This window comes from Diorhabda sublineata, chromosome 9 (genome assembly GCF_026230105.1).
Source record: "Diorhabda sublineata isolate icDioSubl1.1 chromosome 9, icDioSubl1.1, whole genome shotgun sequence".
NCBI classification, from domain to species: Eukaryota; Metazoa; Arthropoda; class Insecta; order Coleoptera; family Chrysomelidae; genus Diorhabda; species Diorhabda sublineata.
The window spans coordinates 2,103,028-2,125,432 of record NC_079482.1 but is presented as its reverse complement, the minus strand read 5'-3'; the positions used below and the strand labels follow the sequence as shown (position 1 = coordinate 2,125,432).

At 30.3% G+C, this 22,405-nt stretch overlaps 3 protein-coding genes across 3 annotated transcripts in view; 2 read left to right on the top strand and 1 right to left on the bottom strand.

The window, feature by feature from the left end:
* Positions 1-22,405, top strand: part of LOC130449049 (ATP-dependent RNA helicase vasa) — a 153,089-nt gene that overhangs the window by 46,110 nt on the left and 84,574 nt on the right. The window lies entirely within an intron of this gene.
* The window catches only part of LOC130449048 (monocarboxylate transporter 12-like), a 126,734-nt gene that overhangs the window by 57,499 nt on the left and 46,830 nt on the right, over positions 1-22,405 (bottom strand). The gene's annotated exons all lie outside the window — the stretch shown is intronic.
* LOC130449054 (polygalacturonase-like) lies at positions 2,884-9,509 on the top strand. Its single transcript, XM_056786703.1, has 4 exons — positions 2,884-3,269; positions 6,316-6,524; positions 6,965-7,292; positions 9,169-9,509. The coding sequence occupies exons 1-4, from the start codon at positions 2,978-2,980 to the stop codon at positions 9,459-9,461; spliced, it is 1,122 nt and encodes a 373-aa protein (XP_056642681.1). The 5' UTR covers positions 2,884-2,977; the 3' UTR covers positions 9,462-9,509.

Below are 22,405 nucleotides of genomic sequence, written 5' to 3'. Positions count from 1 at the left end.
TGGAAAGCAATGAAAATCGCAGAAAACTCAAGAAATCCTACAAAACTGGTGAAAATGTAGTGAAAATTAATGAAAACCTATGGAAATCCATGGATACTGATCAATATTTAGGAAAACCTGAAGAAAAATCAATGGAAATTAATGAAATTTGAGTAAAACATGAAGAAAATTCGATGGTTATTGATGAAAATGATGAATATCGATAGAAATTGATGAAAATTAATGAGAAAATGAAGAAAAATCAATGTAAAGCAATTAGAATCGAAGAAAACTCAAGAAATCCAACAAAACTGGTGAAAATGAAGTGAAAATTAATGAAAACCTATGGAAATCCATCTATACTGATCAATATTGGAGGGAACCTAAAGAAAATTCGATGGATATTGATGAAAATGATGAATATCGATAGAAATTGATGAAAATTAATGAGAAAATGAAGAAAAATCAATGGAAAGCAATTAGAATCGAAGAAAACTCAAGAAATCCAACAAAACTGGTGAAAATGAAGTGAAAATTAATGAAAACCTATGGAAATCCATGGATACTGATCAATATTGGAGGGAACCTAAAGAAAATTCGATGGATATTGATGAAAATGATGAATATCGATAGAAATTGATGAAAATTAATGAAAAAATGAAGGAAAATCAGTGGAAAGCAATTAGAATCGAAAAAAACTCAAGAATGCCAACAAAAACTGGTGAAAATTAAGGGAAAATTAATGAAAACCGATGGAAATCCATGGATACTGATCAATATTAAGAAAAACCTGAAGAAAATTCGTTGGATATTGATGAAAATGATGAATATCGATAGAAATTGATGAAAATTAATGAAAAAATGAAGGAAAATCAATGGAAAGCAATTAGAATCGAAAAAAACTCAAGAATGCCAACAAAAACTGGTGAAAATTAAGGGAAAATTAATGAAAACCGATGGAAATCCATGGATACTGATCAATATTAAGGAAAACCTGAAGAAAATTCGTTGGATATTGATGAAAATGATGAATATCGATAGAAATTGATGAAAATTAATGAAAAAATGAAGGAAAATCAATGGAAAGCAATTAGAATCGAAAAAAACTCAAGAATGCCAACAAAAACTGGTGAAAATTAAGGGAAAATTAATGAAAACCGATGGAAATCCATGGATACTGATCAATATTAAGGAAAACCTGAAGAAAATTCGTTGGATATTGATGAAAATGATGAATATCGATAGAAATTGATGAAAATTAATGAAAAAATGAAGGAAAATCAGTGGAAAGCAATTAGAATCGAAAAAAACTCAAGAATGCCAACAAAAACTGGTGAAAATTAAGGGAAAATTAATGAAAACCGATGGAAATCCATGGATACTGATCAATATTAAGGAAAACCTGAAGAAAATTCGTTGGATATTGATGAAAATGATGAATATCGATAGAAATTGATGAAAATTAATGAAAAAATGAAGGAAAATCAATGGAAAGCAATGAAAATCGCAGAAAACTCAAGAAATCCAACAAAACTGGTGAAAATGTAGTGAAAATTAATGAAAACCTATGGAAATCCATGGATACTAATCAATATTTAGGAAAACCTGAAGAAAAATCAATGGAAATTAATGAAATTTGAGTAAAACATGAAGAAAATTCGATGATTATTGATGAAAATGATGAATATCGATAGAAATTGATGAAAATTAATGAGAAAATGAAGAAAAATCACTGGAAAGCAATTAGAATCGAAGAAAACTCAAGAAATCCAACAAAACTGGTGAAAATGAAGTGAAAATTAATGAAAACCTATGGAAATCCATGGATACTGATCAATATTAAGGAAAACCTGAAGAAAATTCGTTGGATATTGATGAAAATGATGAATATCGATAGAAATTGATGAAAATTAATGAAAAAATGAAGGAAAATCAGTGGAAAGCAATTAGAATCGAAAAAAACTCAAGAATGCCAACAAAAACTGGTGAAAATTAAGGGAAAATTAATGAAAACCGATGGAAATCCATGGATACTGATCAATATTAAGGAAAACCTGAAGAAAATTCGTTGGATATTGATGAAAATGATGAATATCGATAGAAATTGATGAAAATTAATGAAAAAATGAAGGAAAATCAATGGAAAGCAATTAGAATCGAAAAAAACTCAAGAATGCCAACAAAAACTGGTGAAAATTAAGGGAAAATTAATGAAAACCGATGGAAATCCATGGATACTGATCAATATTAAGGAAAACCTGAAGAAAATTCGTTGGATATTGATGAAAATGATGAATATCGATAGAAATTGATGAAAATTAATGAAAAAATGAAGGAAAATCAATGGAAAGCAATGAAAATCGCAGAAAACTCAAGAAATCCAACAAAACTGGTGAAAATGTAGTGAAAATTAATGAAAACCTATGGAAATCCATGGATACTGATCAATATTGGAGGGAACCTAAAGAAAATTCGATGGATATTGATGAAAATGATGAATATCGATAGAAATTGATGAAAATTAATGAAAAAATGAAGGAAAATCAGTGGAAAGCAATTAGAATCGAAAAAAACTCAAGAATGCCAACAAAAACTGGTGAAAATTAAGGGAAAATTAATGAAAACCGATGGAAATCCATGGATACTGATCAATATTAAGGAAAACCTGAAGAAAATTCGTTGGATATTGATGAAAATGATGAATATCGATGGAAATTGATGAAAATTAATCAGAAAATGAATGAAAATCAATGGAAAACAACGAAAAAAGTGATTACGTTGAAAAATAAACAAAATTTTATTGTTTCCTTTATCGGGCCAGGTACTTTTGGAACCATCCTCGTACATATTGATAATCTGATAAATATCTTGGTATGTATTAGAATTGATTAGAGATAAAAACTCATTCAAATTACAGATAAATACTTGAAGATACATCTCAATAAGTTATTAAAGATATTACAAGTATTTTTCGTCGAAAATTAAGTTTGAAAAAACGATGTATGAAGCAATAAATGTATTAATTCTCTTTTTGGTTGGTAGCGCCAACGCTGCCAGCGTCGAAAAAAACTGCGTCATTAGTGAGTTTTCCTTAGTAGATGAGGTTATTAAAAATTGTACAGATATAAAAATTTCCAATCTCCACGTACCGGCCAAACAAGGGCTAAATCTCAATTTGAAAAATGGAACGAACCTCGTATTCGAAGGACGGACTTATTTCGACTATTACGAATGGCAAGGTCCTTTGATCACCATAAAAGGACACGATCTAACTATAACAGGAGAAAAAGGTGAGGAAAATAATTGTATTTTCATAGTTACCGAAAATATTGTAACTAAAAATGTGTCGTTTCAATTTTTGACGTGTGTCTTAACCACATGTGCTCAAAACTGCTAAACCGATTGAGTTGCATGCGTAACCGGAAAAACCCGAAACCATTCGTATATTTTGCAACGATATTTAACACTGTAGGACAGTCCAGGACCTTCAGATAGACCCGTCGTGCCTTAACTGATATTACCAAAGTCCCATGTCCTTCGAGACGCTTTGGATTCAATCCTTTGATGTTATTAAGCAAGCTATGAGTCTTGTCCAAGCGGGGATCTGCAGTTTCATCCTCCTCAACGCTCATGGTGTGGAGATGGCGTCTTTGGTGACCGAAATGAGTTTTTGCATGGCCAATTGATCCAGTCTGCAGTTCGATCTGTATGGCATCGAATTGCATCGCTAAATCTAGGTGTGGAAAGCCCAGTAGGACTCCTAGGGCCCTAATTGGGGCCGCACGCAAAAAACTGTGATTTTGAGACATGCGAGGCGCTTGATTTTGTCCAATAGCACTTTTATCGTTGTAGAATGTGGAAATCAAACACCAGAAAGTACTATTAGTAATAAATTTCACAAAATTTCTAATAATTATGTATTCACCATGAAATTATGGTCGAAATATGTTATTAAATTGAAAATAATTTATATTAATTGAACGAGAATTACATTTTTTATAACTTCAAGGGCCCTAATTGGCGCCGTACGCAAAAAACTGCGGTACTGAGACACGCGAGGCGCTTGATTCTGTCCAATCGCACTTTTATCGTTGTAGAATGTGGAAATCAAACACCAGAAAGTACTATAAGTGATATATTTTTCAAACTTTCTAATAATTATGTATTCACCATGAAGTTATAGTCGAAATATGTTATTAAATTGAAAATTATTTACATTAATTGAACGAGAATTACATTTTTTATAACTTCAAGGGCCCTAATTGGCGCCGTACGCAAAAAACTGTGGTACTGAGACACGCGAGGCGCTTGATTCTGTCCAATCGCACTTTTATCGTTGTAGAATGTGGAAATCAAACACCAGAAAGTACTATTAGTAATAAATTTCACAAAATTTCTAATAATTATGTATTCACCATGAAATTATAGTCGAAATATGTTATTAAATTGAAAATTATTTACATTAATTGAACGAGAATTACATTTTTTATAACTTCAAGGGCCCTAATTGGCGCCGTACGCAAAAAACTGCGGTACTGAGACACGCGAGGCGCTTGATTCTGTCCAATCGCACTTTTATCGTTGTAGAATGTGGAAATCAAACACCAGAAAGTACTATAAGTGATATATTTTTCAAACTTTCTAATAATTATGTATTCACCATGAAGTTATAGTCGAAATATGTTATTAAATTGAAAATTATTTACATTAATTGAACGAGAATTACATTTTTTATAACTTCAAGGGCCCTAATTGGCGCCGTACGCAAAAAACTGTGGTACTGAGACACGCGAGGCGCTTGATTCTGTCCAATCGCACTTTTATCGTTGTAGAATGTGGAAATCAAACACCAGAAAGTACTATTAGTAATAAATTTCACAAAATTTCTAATAATTATGTATTCACCATGAAATTATGGTCGAAATATGTTATTAAATTGAAAATTATTTACATTAATTGAACGAGAATTAAATTTTTTATAACTTCAAGGGCCCTAATTGGGCCGTGCGCAAAAAACTGCGGTATTGAGACACGCGAGGCGCTTGATTCTGTCCAATCGCACTTTTATCGTTGTAGAATGTGGAAATCAAACACCAGAAAGTGCTATAAGTGATATATTTCACAAACTTTCTAATAGTTATGTATTCACCATGAAGTTATAGTCGAAATATGTTATTAAATTGAAAATTATTTACATTAATTGAACGAGAATTACATTTTTTATAACTTCAAGGGCCCTAATTGGCGCCGTACGCAAAAAACTGTGGTACTGTGACACGCGAGGCGCTTGATTCTGTCCAATCGCACTTTTATCGTTGTAGAATGTGGAAATCAAACACCAGAAAGTACTATTAGTAATATATTTCACAAAATTTCTAATAATTATGTATTCACCATGAAATTATGGTCGAAATATGTTATTAAATTGAAAATAATTTATATTAATTGAACGAGAATTACATTTTTTATAACTTCAAGGGCCCTAATTGGCGCCGTACGCAAAAAACTGTGGTACTGAGACACGCGAGGCGCTTGATTCTGTCCAATCGCACTTTTATCGTTGTAGAATGTGGAAATCAAACACCAGAAAGTACTATTAGTAATATATTTCACAAAATTTCTAATAATTATGTATTCACCATGAAATTATGGTCGAAATATGTTATTAAATTGAAAATAATTTATATTAATTGAACGAGAATTACATTTTTTATAACTTCAAGGGCCCTAATTGGCGCCGTACGCAAAAAACTGTGGTACTGAGACACGCGAGGCGCTTGATTCTGTCCAATCGCACTTTTATCGTTGTAGAATGTGGAAATCAAACACCAGAAAGTACTATTAGTAATATATTTCACAAAATTTCTAATAATTATGTATTCACCATGAAATTATGGTCGAAATATGTTATTAAATTGAAAATAATTTATATTAATTGAACGAGAATTACATTTTTTATAACTTCAAGGGCCCTAATTGGCGCCGTACGCAAAAAACTGTGGTACTGAGACACGCGAGGCGCTTGATTCTGTCCAATCGCACTTTTATCGTTGTAGAATGTGGAAATCAAACACCAGAAAGTACTATAAGTGATAAATTTCACAAAATTTGTAATAATTTGAAATATGTTATTAAATTGAAAATTATTTACATTAATTGAACGAGTATTACATTTTTCATAAAATTTTAAATTCATAACGTTAAACAACCGTCAAAATGACAGTAAACGTGATTATTCAGTTTTTTGAATTTGGTTACTTTTCTGCCGTTTTTGAAATTGAATATCGTCTAATTTGAGGTTAGGTTTTCAAAGGTCGTATAATATTTATATTTTAGGATCTGTTTTGGACGGTCAGGGAGAATTATATTGGGACACTTTTGGTGGCAACGGAGGTATCGCTAAACCAAAATTTATGAGATTGGAAGTGACCGAATCTATCGCTGAACGTATCAATATCAAAAATTGTCCTGTCCATTGCATTTCCGTTAAATCTAATGATCTAATTATAAACGAATGGACCATAGATGTATCCGAAGGAGACAAAGTAAGACGTATATATATATATATATATATATATATATATATATTTGGTTCATTTTTTCGTGGAAAATGTGAAAAAAAACAAGATTTGGCAACATGTCAATAAAATATCCACACTCTCGTTTCGAGTTAAATGTTAAAAACTACGTTAGAGCAATTTACACTTCATTTAATGAAATAGCATACCGGAAACAACAAGTCAATTGCTATAAATACTTTTTACACGAGTTGCGAACAATATTTAATTAGTAGCAATCTACAATCGAGGATAAAATTGAGTTTTTGTTAGCGAATTATCCTTCTAAGTATCCCTCCGCTACTATCGACGTTATTCGCGTCCTTTGCCGCTCTATCTTTGCTCTAATATCTACTCTATCCACTAATAATTTGACATTATCCTGAAAACGGAGTAAATTCACTCCAAAGTATTAAATTGTGTTGTAGAATAATTTCACCGGCCACAACACCGACGGTTTCGATTTAAGTGGCACCAACTTAGTCATCAAAAACAGCACGGTGCTAAATCAGGACGATTGTGTGGTCGTTAACGTCGGCGCGAATATTCTCGTCAGTAACATGGTATGTAGCGGTGGTCATGGTTTGAGCATCTCCGTAGGCTTCAGCAACGATTTCAGTGCGAATTCAGTTTCTAATATCACATTCGAAAATTGTTTAGTGAGTAATTCTCCTAACGGTATACACGTCAAAACGCATTCCGATAGTGGACCGGGACTTGTCCACAATATCACTTATAGGAATATTGAATTGAAAAGTAAGTTCCCTCCATTTTGTTTTTTGCCAATTCAATACCAAAAGTGACCGTCTGCCATTACGCGATATCGCCGAAAAAGAACAATAACACGCGCATCCGCCAAACTTCATCTCCATTAACATATTGGAACGGCACCGGCTTCACGGTCTATATCAGTGGACGAGTTTCGTATCATCGCTGTTTATATCACTTCCTCAACGCTGCTTTATAAATCTACCAAACTTTATCCTTTATCAACATATTAGAACAAGACCGGTATCACGGTCTATATTAATGGACGAGTTTCGTATCATCGCTGTTTATATCACTTCCTCAACACTGCTTTATTAATATACTAAATTTTATCTTCTATCAACATATTAGAACAGTACCGAATTCACGGTTTATATCAGTGGACGATTTCGTGTCAGTGTATCCGCGTTACCGCTTAAATCACTTACGTCATCGCCGTTTACGTCACTCACTCAATACCGCTTTATAAATCTACCAAATTTTTTCCTCCATTAACATATTAGAACGGGTCCGGCATTACGGTCTATATCAATGGACGAGTTTCGTATCATCTCTGTTTATATCACTTCATCGTCACTGCTTTATTAATATACTAAATTTTATCTTCCATCAACATGTTAGAACAGGATCGGCTTCACGGTCTATATCAGTGGACGAGTTCGTATCATCGCTGTTTACATCACTTCCTCAACACTGCTTTATAAATCTACTAAATTTTATCTTCTATCAACATATTAGAACAGTACCGACTTCACGGTTTATATCAGTGGACGATTTCGTGTCAGTGTATCCGCGTTACCGCTTAAATCACTTACGTCATCGCCGTTTACGTCACTCACTCAATACCGCTTTATAAATCTACCAAATTTTTTCCTCCATTAACATATTAGAACGGGTCCGGCATTACGGTCTATATCAATGGACGAGTTTCGTATCATCTCTGTTTATATCACTTCATCGTCACTGCTTTATTAATATACTAAATTTTATCTTCCATCAACATGTTAGAACAGGATCGGCTTCACGGTCTATATCAGTGGACGAGTTCGTATCATCGCTGTTTACATCACTTCCTCAACACTGCTTTATAAATCTACTAAATTTTATCTTCTATCAACATATTAGAACAGTACCGACTTCACGTTTTATATCAGTGGACGATTTCGTGTCAGTGTATCCGCGTTACCGCTTAAATCACTTACGTCATCGCCGTTTACGTCACTCACTCAATAACGCTTTATAAATCTACCAAATTTTTTCCTCCATTAACATATTAGAACGGGTCCGGCATCACGGTCTATATCAATGGACGAGTTTCGTATCATCTCTGTTTATATCACTTCATCGTCACTGCTTTATTAATATACTAAATTTTATCTTCCATCAACATGTTAGAACAGGATCGGCTTCACGGTCTATATCAGTGGACGAGTTCGTATCATCGCTGTTTACATCACTTCCTCAACACTGCTTTATAAATCTACCAAATTTTATCTTCTATCAACATATTAGAACAGTACCGACTTCACGGTTTATATCAGTGGACGATTTCGTGTCAGTGTATCCGCGTTACCGCTTAAATCACTTACGTCATCGCCGTTTACGTCACTCACTCAATAACGCTTTATAAATCTACCAAATTTTTTTCCTCCATTAACATATTAGGACGGGACCGGCATCACGGTCTATATCAATGACGAGTTTCGTATCATCTCTGTTTATATCACTTCATCGTCACTGCTTTATTAATATACTAAATTTTATCTTCCATCAACATGTTAGAACAGTACCGGCATCACGGTCTATATCAGTGGACGAGTCCGTATGACTTTACTGCTTACGTCATCGCTGCTTACGTTTTTAGATATCCACAATTTTGGCATCAACATTCAACAAGATTACGAGAATGGTGAAGCTACCGGAAATCCGGGATCTAATATTCCAATTGTTGATTTAACTCTCGAAAATATTCACGGAAATATGCAAAGTTATAATAATTCCCCGACGTTGGAAGCTTTGATTCTATGCGGCGAAGGAGCTTGTACTAACTGGCAATTTAGCGATATAAATATTGCAGGAGCAAAAAACGGCAGTTACTGTAATTATCAACCGGAAGGATATATTTGTCCCGATAATTCAAAAAAAATATTCATTTGAATACAAATTTCATTATAATAAATATATTACGTTGCATGATATAAAATATCATTTTTTCGAATACCCTCGTATCTTGAAGAAAATTCCTTCTCACCATACGGTTTATGTGTAATATTCCCGTGTAAAAAAGGCGCTATTCACAGTAACCAAACATGGTATTAACGCTTAATTGACTACTAGAAAAAAATTGACACATTTCTAATTAATTAACTGCATAATACATCGACTGGATTGGTAGTTTAATTTTATGTTACAACTATCGAGAAACCGCAGAAAGAATCTGTATAAAGATAACAATAAATACAAATAAAAATAATTCAGTTATAATACCACTATTTATGTACAGAGAACTGGCAACACTGGTGTAAATACCTGTAAGAATGTCGTCGCCATCTTGTTAGTATACTCCCACTATCGGTTAAAAAAAAACCCGCGAAATTTTTTTAGTTCCGTCTAACTAAATATTCCACAATCATATATCGTTTTCTTTTTCACCAAATATATATAAAAATAGAAAGGATTCCGACTGAGGCCAATGACCAAATAAACATCGATTCTTTTTAAAGATTTACAGCTCCCTTGAAGGACTATCAAGATGCAAACTATAGGGCTTTTTGTATTACAAACGAGTCGAGCATAGACGAACTCGACAATGGCTGGTGTCGCGCGAAATTATATTGTTTCGTAGTTGTTAGACCGTTCTGGAGGAATAATTTTGCATTTAAATGTCTTCGTCATCTCTGGGACACGTGGTTTAACAAGCCGAAATAACAAACGGGGATTTTATCTACGATAACAATTTATATACATGATAATAAATAAAGAAAAATAAATTTATAGTGTTGAATTAATACGAATGACGTATGACATCGCCACAAACCACATTTTTATTGATATCATAGAATGACAGATGTCAAATTTTGATCTCATTAATTTTGTAATAAAATCGAACAATTTTCATTTTCTTACTCTTCCCTCATCTAGTAGTTAGTTATTAATAAATTATCAAATTATATTCAAATCCTTTTCATTTTATTTTATAACTTGATATCATAAATTACTAGCATACGACCTTGAACTTTTTAGTCATTTCTATTACCCTCGAGTCTTAATTTTTTTTTATTACTTATAAATATTTTGTAGCATTTTGAGTTTGTATTATAAAACGAATATGTCTTAAATGTACTGTTAACCCAATTCAAACTTAAACAATCATCATTCGGTTATGTAAATTGGAGTGTTATCTCCCACTATTGGATGTTCATAGTCAAACGACGTTCGTACTATCAGACAAATCCAATCTTAATAATTATATTCCTAAATACATATTCTAGTGGTTAATCTACCTTAACTTGAAGTACCTAAACGCAATTACTAGTTTTGATAATTGAGAAAATAATAGAAATTTTGAAATAATAAGAAAATTTAATTAGATTACCAAACCGTACTGTCGGTTTTGTAGCCATAACGCAATTCGTTAAAAATACATGTCGCTAAATTTAAATCAATATAAAAATAATAATTGATAATAGGTCGTTATAAATTTAATAGTTTTATGAAGTGAAAAATGTAAAGAAGTGAATAAAAAAGCAAATTCGTATTTATATTACATGTCTATTAATTGGAATAAAAATGGCGGGTATACAATAACATTCTACTAGTAAATAAAGATTGCAATAAATGAATTTGTTACTTCTAAAGATGAATTTAAAAAAACTCTTAAACTATTGAGCGATTTTTTATTTGTTTTTATAATTTTTTCTTTATAAAAAAACAATTTTCCATAATAATAACGAAACATTAACGGCCATGTTGTTACGTCATAAGTAAATATGAACAAAAAGATCGTCTAATTATTTTCAAACAGCTGATCTCGACAGTCGGCCATATTGCATGGAAATATAAGGTTATTAACCTCATTAATTCATTTGGGGTATTTAAAACGAGAATTAATAAAATCTGAAAGAAATTGAGGAATAATTATACATAATATACAACTCAATTATTTATTATAGTGTTTATATGAATCTGTTTTGAAGTAACGTTGTTATTTGTCTACAATATTAGAGTTTGGTGTATAATTCTAGATTTGCAACGTTGCCAGACTTTATCGTAAGATGTAACTAGGATCTATATTCGTGTTGTCACAAAATCCTTTGTTGGTTCGTTAAATAATTTCCTATTTTAGTTAATTGGAGAACCAAAACTTCTAAATCAATTAAAATTATCTAATAAATATCCTGTAATGGGTTATAAAGGGTATCAATTACAAAACTTTTTGTTATTTAAGAACTAAAATCCCATCCCCGATCTGATTCACTTTCCCAAATCAGCAACTTTAGTTATAAATTCGAGATTCTATTTTATCCTTCGCTGGTTCGTTCAGAAACGAATTTCTTGTTTGAAATCTGTCGACAAGCTGTTTCCGATTTTTTTTTATTGATAGTTTTCTTGACTTCTCTGTCTGTATCATGGAAGGAGCTCGGGTATAGTGAGGGAGCTTCTGGCAATTCCAATATTTGTTTTGTGAGATAAAAAAACAAACAAAAAAGGGATAGAAACAAGCTTTGACAATTACGTGGCAGAAATATTTACTGGAAAAATTTTATAGACAGACAGAAAGTCAATATAATTTCAATGTTCTACACTAAAAAAAATAAACGATTAAGAGTTATTACTTGGAAGTGTAGTTCATCCTATATTTGGTGATAAAATAGAAAAATTAATGTTTTTTAGGTTAGGTTCTCTTCTTTCACGCTTTCTCAAAAAAGTATTAAACTTTGGTCTTATCTTGAATGCACCGAAAAAAAAAGACAAAATGGCAGACATCATTAATTACGAATTTGCAAATAAAATTGGAAATTTCTTTGTTACTTAACCCGGTAGCGTATGAATTATCATTTTAATTGTTAAATAACTATTTGTTTCATATCTTTCAAACACGTTCTATCTGTAAATAATAGAAAATAACCAATTAATAATAATATATAACCTTTACCGACATCTACAGACTACCCTTCGAAATAAATACAAAGAATTCCTGCAACTGCGCTCAAGTCGATTTCTACATATCACGAGTTGTTCTATACAGTTACCTAGATACGTGACGCGCTTGGTACTTATAAGATCCCAATAGATGGCGCAACGTTTAATAAAATATATGGTACAAATATTTGAAATAATATCAGTATTAGAATGCATTAGTATTGACAAATAGTAGACGTATAATAAAATATATTATAAAATTACGTATTTTAGTTCAGTTCTACGATTTTTTATTTTAAAATTAATGACATAGAACTTGAAGTTTTTGTAATATATTTATATTGTGATTATTTCATAGAGTTAATATTAAACATAGAGATGGCAAATATGGAGGATTTTTTCAAATGCTAATAGAAAGAGAAAGAACATTTATATATCATTATCCATCACTTTTTTCTATATTTCTGATTGGATCACCATGACGTCAAGTTTCGTGTGATGGAAATGACAAAGGCGTAGATGCTCTTTCTCTCTTCTACTCAAATGCCTGTGTCTCTAACTTTAATATTAACACTATGGATTATTGGCATACTTATGCAAAATTCTATTTAATTAATGATTAAATCTGCATGTTTCTCGCTTAGTTGTCATTTCTAACGGACAAATAAATAGTATTTGTAAATTTGCACATAACGATTAATCTGGCGTGTGATAACGTTAATTTAAAAGCCTAATAAATAACAATTTCAGATATATAGGTTAATTGTAGACATGTTGGATTTTATTTATTTCTTCGAATTAATCCAGTTTACTCTATAATGTTGGTATAAATTCAATACGGAAGTCGTTATACACGGTGTTTTAAAATATTTTATAAATACTTTGTGGACATTATTTCCCATTTTAAGGATAAGTGACTAATTTTGTTTCGTGTTGCAAGTAATGGCGGTTTGATTCATACATACAACTATTTTTGCGCATTAGAGATTTATACAGGGTTGTATATAACAACTTTCAATGACGTAAGGAACATTGAAAATGAATTTCTATGTATTCTATGCTCTTTTTTTGTAATAAATATTTATACAGGGTGGGAAACTAATAATCAAGTGTACAAAACAACTTTAAATGACGTATGGAACATAAAAAATTGAGTTTCTATGATTTTAAGCTCTTTTTGGGATAGGGAGATTTATACAGGGTGGTATATAGATATTTACGTTTACATAACAAGCTTTTAATGACGTAACGACAATCGAAAAATGAATTTCTATGTATTCTATGCTCTTTTTTTGTAATAAATATTTATACAGGGTGGAAAACTAATAATCAAGTGTACAAAACAACTTTAAATGACGTATGGAACATAAAAAATTGAGTTTCTATGTATTTTAAGCTCTTGTTGTGATAGGGACATTTATACAGGGTGGTATATAGATATTTACGTTTACATAACAAACTTTTAATGACGTAACGACAATCGAAAAATGAATTTCTATGTATTCTACGCTCTTTTTTTATAATAAATATTTATACAGGGTGGGAAACTAATAATCAAGTGTACAAAACAACTTTAAATGACGTATGGAACATAAAAAATTGAGTTTCTATGTATTTTAAGCTCTTGTTGTGATAGGGACATTTATACAGGGTGGTATATAGATATTTACGTTTACATAACAAACTTTTAATGACGTAACGACAATCGAAAAATGAATTTCTATGTATTCTATGCTCTTTTTTTATAATAAATATTTATACAGGGTGGGAAACTAATAATCAAGTGTACAAAACAACTTTAAATGACGTATGGAACATAAAAAATTGAGTTTCTATGTATTTTAAGCTCTTGTTGTGATAGGGACATTTATACAGGGTGGTATATAGATATTTACGTTTACATAACAAACTTTTAATGACGTAACGACAATCGAAAAATGAATTTCTATGTATTCTACGCTCTTTTTTTATAATAAATATTTATACAGGGTGGAAAACTAATAATCAAGTGTACAAAACAACTTTAAATGACGTATGGAACATAAAAAATTGAGTTTCTATGTATTTTAAGCTCTTGTTGTGATAGGGACATTTATACAGGGTGGTATATAGATATTTACGTTTACATAACAAACTTTTAATGACGTAACGACAATCGAAAAATGAATTTCTATGTATTCTATGCTCTTTTTTTATAATAAATATTTATACAGGGTGGGAAACTAATAATCAAGTGTACAAAACAACTTTAAATGACGTATGGAACATAAAAAATTGAGTTTCTATGTATTTTAAGCTCTTGTTGTGATAGGGACATTTATACAGGGTGGTATATAGATATTTACGTTTACATAACAAACTTTTAATGACGTAACGACAATCAAAAAATGAATTTCTATGTATTCTACGCTCTTTTTTGTAATAAATATTTATACAGGGTGGGAAACTAATAATCAAGTGTACAAAACAACTTTAAATGACGTATGGAACATAAAAAATTGAGTTTCTATGTATTTTAAGCTCTTGTTGTGATAGGGACATTTATACAGGGTGGTATATAGATATTTACGTTTACATAACAAACTTTTAATGACGTAACGACAATCGAAAAATGAATTTCTATGTATTCTATGCTCTTTTTTTGTGATAAATATTTATACAGGGTGGGAAACTAATAATCAAGTGTACAAAACAACTTTAAATGACGTATGTAACATAAAAAATTGAGTTTCTATGTATTTTAAGCTCTTGTTGTGATAGGGACATTTATACAGGGTGGTATATAGATATTTACGTTTACATAACAAACTTTTAATGACGTAACGACAATCGAAAAATGAATTTCTATGTATTCTATGCTCTTTTTTTGTGATAAATATTTATACAGGGTGGGAAACTAATAATCAAGTGTACAAAACAACTTTAAATGACGTATGGAACATAAAAAATTGATTTTCTATGATTTTAAGCTCTTTTTGGGATAGGGAGATTTATACAGGGTGGTATATAGATATTTACGTTTACATAACAAACTTTTAATGACGTAACGACAATCAAAAATGAATTTCTATGTATTCTATGCTCTTTTTTTGTAATAAATATTTATACAGGGTGGGAAACTAATAATCAAGTGTACAAAACAACTTTAAATGACGTATGGAACATAAAAAATTGATTTTCTATGATTTTAAGCTCTTTTTGGGATAGGGAGATTTATACAGGGTGGTATATAGATATTTACGTTTACATAACAAACTTTTAATGACGTAACGACAATCAAAAATGAATTTCTATGTATTCTATGCTCTTTTTTTGTAATAAATATTTATACAGGGTGGGAAACTAATAATCAAGTGTACAAAACAACTTTAAATGACGTATGGAACATAAAAAATTGATTTTCTATGATTTTAAGCTCTTTTTGGGATAGGGAGATTTATACAGGGTGGTATATAGATATTTACGTTTACATAACAAACTTTTAATGACGTAACGACAATCAAAAATGAATTTCTATGTATTCTATGCTCTTTTTTTGTAATAAATATTTATACAGGGTGGGAAACTAATAATCAAGTGTACAAAACAACTTTAAATGACGTATGGAACATAAAAAATTGATTTTCTATGATTTTAAGCTCTTTTTGGGATAGGGAGATTTATACAGGGTGGTATATAGATATTTACGTTTACATAACAAACTTTTAATGACGTAACGACAATCAAAAAATGAATTTCTATGTATTCTACGCTCTTTTTTTGTAATAAATATTTATACAGGGTGGGAAACTAATAATCAAGTGTACAAAACAACTTTAAATGACGTATGGAACATAAAAAATTGAGTTTCTATGATTTTAAGCTCTTTTTGGGATAGGGAGATTTATACAGGGTGGTATATAGATATTTACGTTTACATAACAAACTTTTAATGACGTAACGACAATCAAAAATGAATTTCTATGTATTCTATGCTCTTTTTTTGTGATAAATATTTATACAGGGTGGGAAACTAATAATCAAGTGTACAAAACAACTTTAAATGACGTATGGAACATAAAAAATTGAGTTTCTATGATTTTAAGCTCTTTTTGGGATAGGGAGATTTATACAGGGTGGTATATAGATATTTACGTTTACATAACAAACTTTTAATGACGTAACGACAATCAAAAAATGAATTTCTATGTATTCTACGCTCTTTTTTTGTAATAAATATTTATACAGGGTGGGAAACTAATAATCAAGTGTACAAAACAACTTTAAATGACGTATGGAACATAAAAAATTGAGTTTCTATGATTTTAAGCTCTTTTTGGGATAGGGAGATTTATACAGGGTGGTATATAGATATTTACGGGTACATAACAAACTTTTAATGACGTAACGACAATCAAAAATGAATTTCTATGTATTCTATGCTCTTTTTTTGTAATAAATATTTATACAGGGTGGGAAACTAATAATCAAGTGTACAAAACAACTTTAAATGACGTATGGAACATAAAAAATTGATTTTCTATGATTTTAAGCTCTTTTTGTGATAGGGAGATTTATACAGGGTGGTATATAGATATTTACGTTTACATAACAAACTTTTAATGACGTAACGACAATCAAAAATGAATTTCTATGTATTCTATGCTCTTTTTTTGTGATAAATATTTATACAGGGTGGGAAACTAATAATCAAGTGTACAAAACAACTTTAAATGACGTATGGAACATAAAAAATTGAGTTTCTATGATTTTAAGCTCTTTTTGGGATAGGGAGATTTATACAGGGTGGTATATAGATATTTACGTTTACATAACAAACTTTTAATGACGTAACGACAATCAAAAAATGAATTTCTATGTATTCTACGCTCTTTTTTTGTAATAAATATTTATACAGGGTGGGAAACTAATAATCAAGTGTACAAAACAACTTTAAATGACGTATGGAACATAAAAAATTGAGTTTCTATGATTTTAAGCTCTTTTTGGGATAGGGAGATTTATACAGGGTGGTATATAGATATTTACGTTTACATAACAAACTTTTAATGACGTAACGACAATCAAAAAATGAATTTCTATGTACTCTACGCTCTTTTTTTGTAATAAATATTTATACAGGGTGGGAAACTAATAATCAAGTGTACAAAACAACTTTAAATGACGTATGGAACATAAAAAATTGAGTTTCTATGTTTTTTAAGCTCTTTTTGTGATAGGGCGATTTATACAGGGTGGTATATAGATATTTACGTTTACATAACAAACTTTTAATGACGTAACGACAATCAAAAAATGAATTTCTATGTACTCTATGCTCTTTTTTTGTAATAAATATTTATACAGGGTGGGAAACTAATAATCAAGTGTACAAAACAACTTTAAATGACGTATGGAACATAAAAAATTGAGTTTCTATGTTTTTTAAGCTCTTTTTGTGATAGGGCGATTTATACAGGGTGGTATATAGATATTTACGTTCACATAACAAACTTTTAATGACGTAACGACAATCAAAAAATGAATTTCTATGTATTCTACGCTCTTTTTTGTAATAAATATTTATACAGGGTGGGAAACTAATAATCAAGTGTACAAAACAACTTTAAATGACGTATGGAACATAAAAAATTGAGTTTCTATGTATTTTAAGCTCTTGTTGTGATAGGGACATTTATACAGGGTGGTATATAGATATTTACGTTTACATAACAAACTTTTAATGACGTAACGACAATCGAAAAATGAATTTCTATGTATTCTATGCTCTTTTTTTGTGATAAATATTTATACAGGGTGGGAAACTAATAATCAAGTGTACAAAACAACTTTAAATGACGTATGGAACATAAAAAATTGATTTTCTATGATTTTAAGCTCTTTTTGGGATAGGGAGATTTATACAGGGTGGTATATAGATATTTACGTTTACATAACAAACTTTTAATGACGTAACGACAATCAAAAATGAATTTCTATGTATTCTATGCTCTTTTTTTGTAATAAATATTTATACAGGGTGGGAAACTAATAATCAAGTGTACAAAACAACTTTAAATGACGTATGGAACATAAAAAATTGATTTTCTATGATTTTAAGCTCTTTTTGGGATAGGGAGATTTATACAGGGTGGTATATAGATATTTACGTTTACATAACAAACTTTTAATGACGTAACGACAATCAAAAATGAATTTCTATGTATTCTATGCTCTTTTTTTGTAATAAATATTTATACAGGGTGGGAAACTAATAATCAAGTGTACAAAACAACTTTAAATGACGTATGGAACATAAAAAATTGATTTTCTATGATTTTAAGCTCTTTTTGGGATAGGGAGATTTATACAGGGTGGTATATAGATATTTACGTTTACATAACAAACTTTTAATGACGTAACGACAATCAAAAATGAATTTCTATGTATTCTATGCTCTTTTTTTGTAATAAATATTTATACAGGGTGGGAAACTAATAATCAAGTGTACAAAACAACTTTAAATGACGTATGGAACATAAAAAATTGAGTTTCTATGTATTTTAAGCTCTTGTTGTGATAGGGACATTTATACAGGGTGGTATATAGATATTTACGTTTACATAACAAACTTTTAATGACGTAACGACAATCGAAAAATGAATTTCTATGTATTCTACGCTCTTTTTTTGTGATAAATATTTATACAGGGTGGGAAACTAATAATCAAGTGTACAAAACAACTTTAAATGACGTATGGAACATAAAAAATTGAGTTTCTATGATTTTAAGCTCTTTTTGGGATAGGGAGATTTATACAGGGTGGTATATAGATATTTACGTTTACATAACAAACTTTTAATGACGTAACGACAATCAAAAATGAATTTCTATGTATTCTATGCTCTTTTTTTGTGATAAATATTTATACAGGGTGGGAAACTAATAATCAAGTGTACAAAACAACTTTAAATGACGTATGGAACATAAAAAATTGAGTTTCTATGTATTTTAAGCTCTTGTTGTGATAGGGACATTTATACAGGGTGGTATATAGATATTTACGTTTACATAACAAACTTTTAATGACGTAACGACAATCGAAAAATGAATTTCTATGTATTCTACGCTCTTTTTTTGTGATAAATATTTATACAGGGTGGGAAACTAATAATCAAGTGTACAAAACAACTTTAAATGACATATGGAACATAAAAAATTGATTTTCTATGTTTTTTAAGCTCTTTTTGTGATAGGGAGATTTATACAGGGTGGTATATAGATATTTACGTTTACATAACAAACTTTTAATGACGTAACGACAATCAAAAATGAATTTCTATGTATTCTACGCTCTTTTTTTGTAATAAATATTTATACAGGGTGGGAAACTAATAATCAAGTGTACAAAACAACTTTAAATGACGTATGGTGCATAAAAAATTGATTTTCTATGTTTTTTAAGCTCTTTTTGTGATAGGGAGATTTATACAGGGTGGTATATAGATATTTACGTTTACATAACAAACTTTTAATGACGTAACGACAATCAAAAATGAATTTCTATGTATTCTACGCTCTTTTTTTGTAATAAATATTTATACAGGGTGGGAAACTAATAATCAAGTGTACAAAACAACTTTAAATGACATATGGAACATAAAAAATTGAGTTTCTATGATTTTAAGCTCTTTTTGTGATAGGTAGATTTATACAGGGTGGTATATAGATATTTACGTTTACATAACAAACTTTTAATGACGTAACGACAATCAAAAATGAATTTCTATGTATTCTACGCTCTTTTTTTGTAATAAATATTTATACAGGGTGGGAAACTAATAATCAAGTGTACAAAACAACTTTAAATGACGTATGATGCATAAAAAATTGAGTTTCTATGTATTTTAAGCTCTTTTTGGAATAGGGAGATTTATACAGGGTGGTATATAGATATTTACGGGTACATAATTAAATTTTTATTTATACAGGGTGGTAAATTAATATTCATGTGTACATTTTAACCTCAACTGACTTAAGTAGTATGAAAGAATCAGTTTCTACGTATTGTATGGTCTTAATCTTTATTTATTTCTGAAAACACGTTGGCCAACAACCCGATTAAGTATTTTTGCATGTCGAGCAAGATGGAAGTAGATAAGAAAGGTCCAACTTGACGAATGGACCACTTGAGCGTGTTTCGTGCCTCCCAGATAAAAACAGTCGGACTTTCAGATAACCTTCCGCCATTTTTTCCGTCTGATTTATACGATTTTGTGCGACTCGCCTAATTGGTTTACTCTTTCTAAAATATATGAGTCGAAACTAAAAGTATTTGTTATTTATCGTTATTATATAACAGATAAACGACGCACTCGTATACGGGGTGAACTCCGTAACGTACGGCAAACTTATCAATTATTTTCTTCGACTTTTCACTTCTTACAAGTGTTTGTATGTTTTTCTTCATGATTTATCGTACGAAAAGTTGACGTTTCGAACTATTTCCATCTTTTTTTCATCATTATTCCATTGAATCGTATAAATTTTCGTATCCGCCTCGTATTTTCTATTGTCGAAACCGTAGTACGGTATAACGAGTGTTTTTGTTTGATTCGAGATCTTGTTTGTTTTCATACTCCTTTTTATCGTTATTATTTCAATTTTATTGTACGTATTTTCTATATAGAACTCGGCGAAACATTATAACTGACAGCATAGGTTAAGATTAATTGATCACTAGTAGTTATTAGTGCCATTTATGGTAATCTACTGTTTGAGAACTCGGTATAATCATAAACAATCGTAAAATAATAATTTTATCATCAAAAAACACGTTAAACAAACAATATCAACAATATTTATTCATAATATGAAATTGAAGTAAGCTTGGCAACAGCGCAAATTTACCTCTCGACTGTCAGACACGAGATATTTATAATTTAATTTACCTTAAAGCCATATCGAATTTAACAATAGAAACATAGTTATCAACGAAATTAATTTCGAAATTTTTAGTTGATATCCACAACGACATCGAAATAATTATTTAAATGCAAAAAGGTTTTGATATAACACAATTTACAAGTACCTAACTGACAGTAAAAAAAAATCAGGGGTCAGTAACCGGAATCAGTGTTTCATTTCATATTGCTGCCAACAGTAAAAAAATTAAACGTTTTGCACTAGTTTGGTAAATTCGAATCACCAGGGACGGCTTCCGGAAACTTTTAGAGGTAACTGGGTTTTATTTCAACTATTATGAATATTTAATTTTTTTCTCCTCTAATTATTGATTTAACGAGCTTTCAAGTTCAAAGCATCTCTACTTTAACAGCTGATTGATCTGTCATTGAAAAAAAAATTGGTATTGGTTTAAAAAGTATGAACTTATATAGTGAAGAATATAAAGAGGAGCGGCGAGTTTGGTTATCATCAATTCTCAACTTGAATTGATTGAGGTTCGATTGAAAATTAGATAATTAATAGTCGGTAAAAATCATCGGCGAGTTAGCATTCAAGAGTTTTTTAAATAACCAGTGGCGGAGCGAAAACAATTATCCGTAATATTAACAAACTTATTTTTAATTGTTTATTTCTTTTTTAATTCAAAAACAATGAAAACATACAATAATTCACTCCATCTATTGACAACTGACAAATGACGTTCATTCTCTTCTTTCTTTAAATCTTAATTTTTGTATCAAACTGTTGAAAATTCGTTCAGAAACATATATACAAGTGAAATTATTAATAAAGCGTTAAAAAAAGGATCTCTACATTTATTTATCATGTATGTTTCTTATCTAAACCAATCACACTATATATTACGAGTCCTCCATGGTAGGCAACCATTTCAACATCTCTGTAAGATATAAACATACAGTCACAATTTGTTCAAGATATTATGACCTTATTTATACTAAATACGGCATGATTCATAAATTTTTATAAAAATAACGAGATTGTACTGGATATTA

Excerpts from the sequence above, each read along its gene's own strand:
- LOC130449054 (XM_056786703.1), top strand. The coding sequence starts at position 2,978 with ATGTATGAAGCAATAAATGTATTAATTCTCTTTTTGGTTGGTAGCGCC. Across the intron at positions 6,525-6,964 it reads ATGTATCCGAAGGAGACAAA|AATAATTTCACCGGCCACAA; the intron begins GTAAGACGTATA and ends ATTGTGTTGTAG. Across the intron at positions 7,293-9,168 it reads TAGGAATATTGAATTGAAAA|ATATCCACAATTTTGGCATC; the intron begins GTAAGTTCCCTC and ends TTACGTTTTTAG.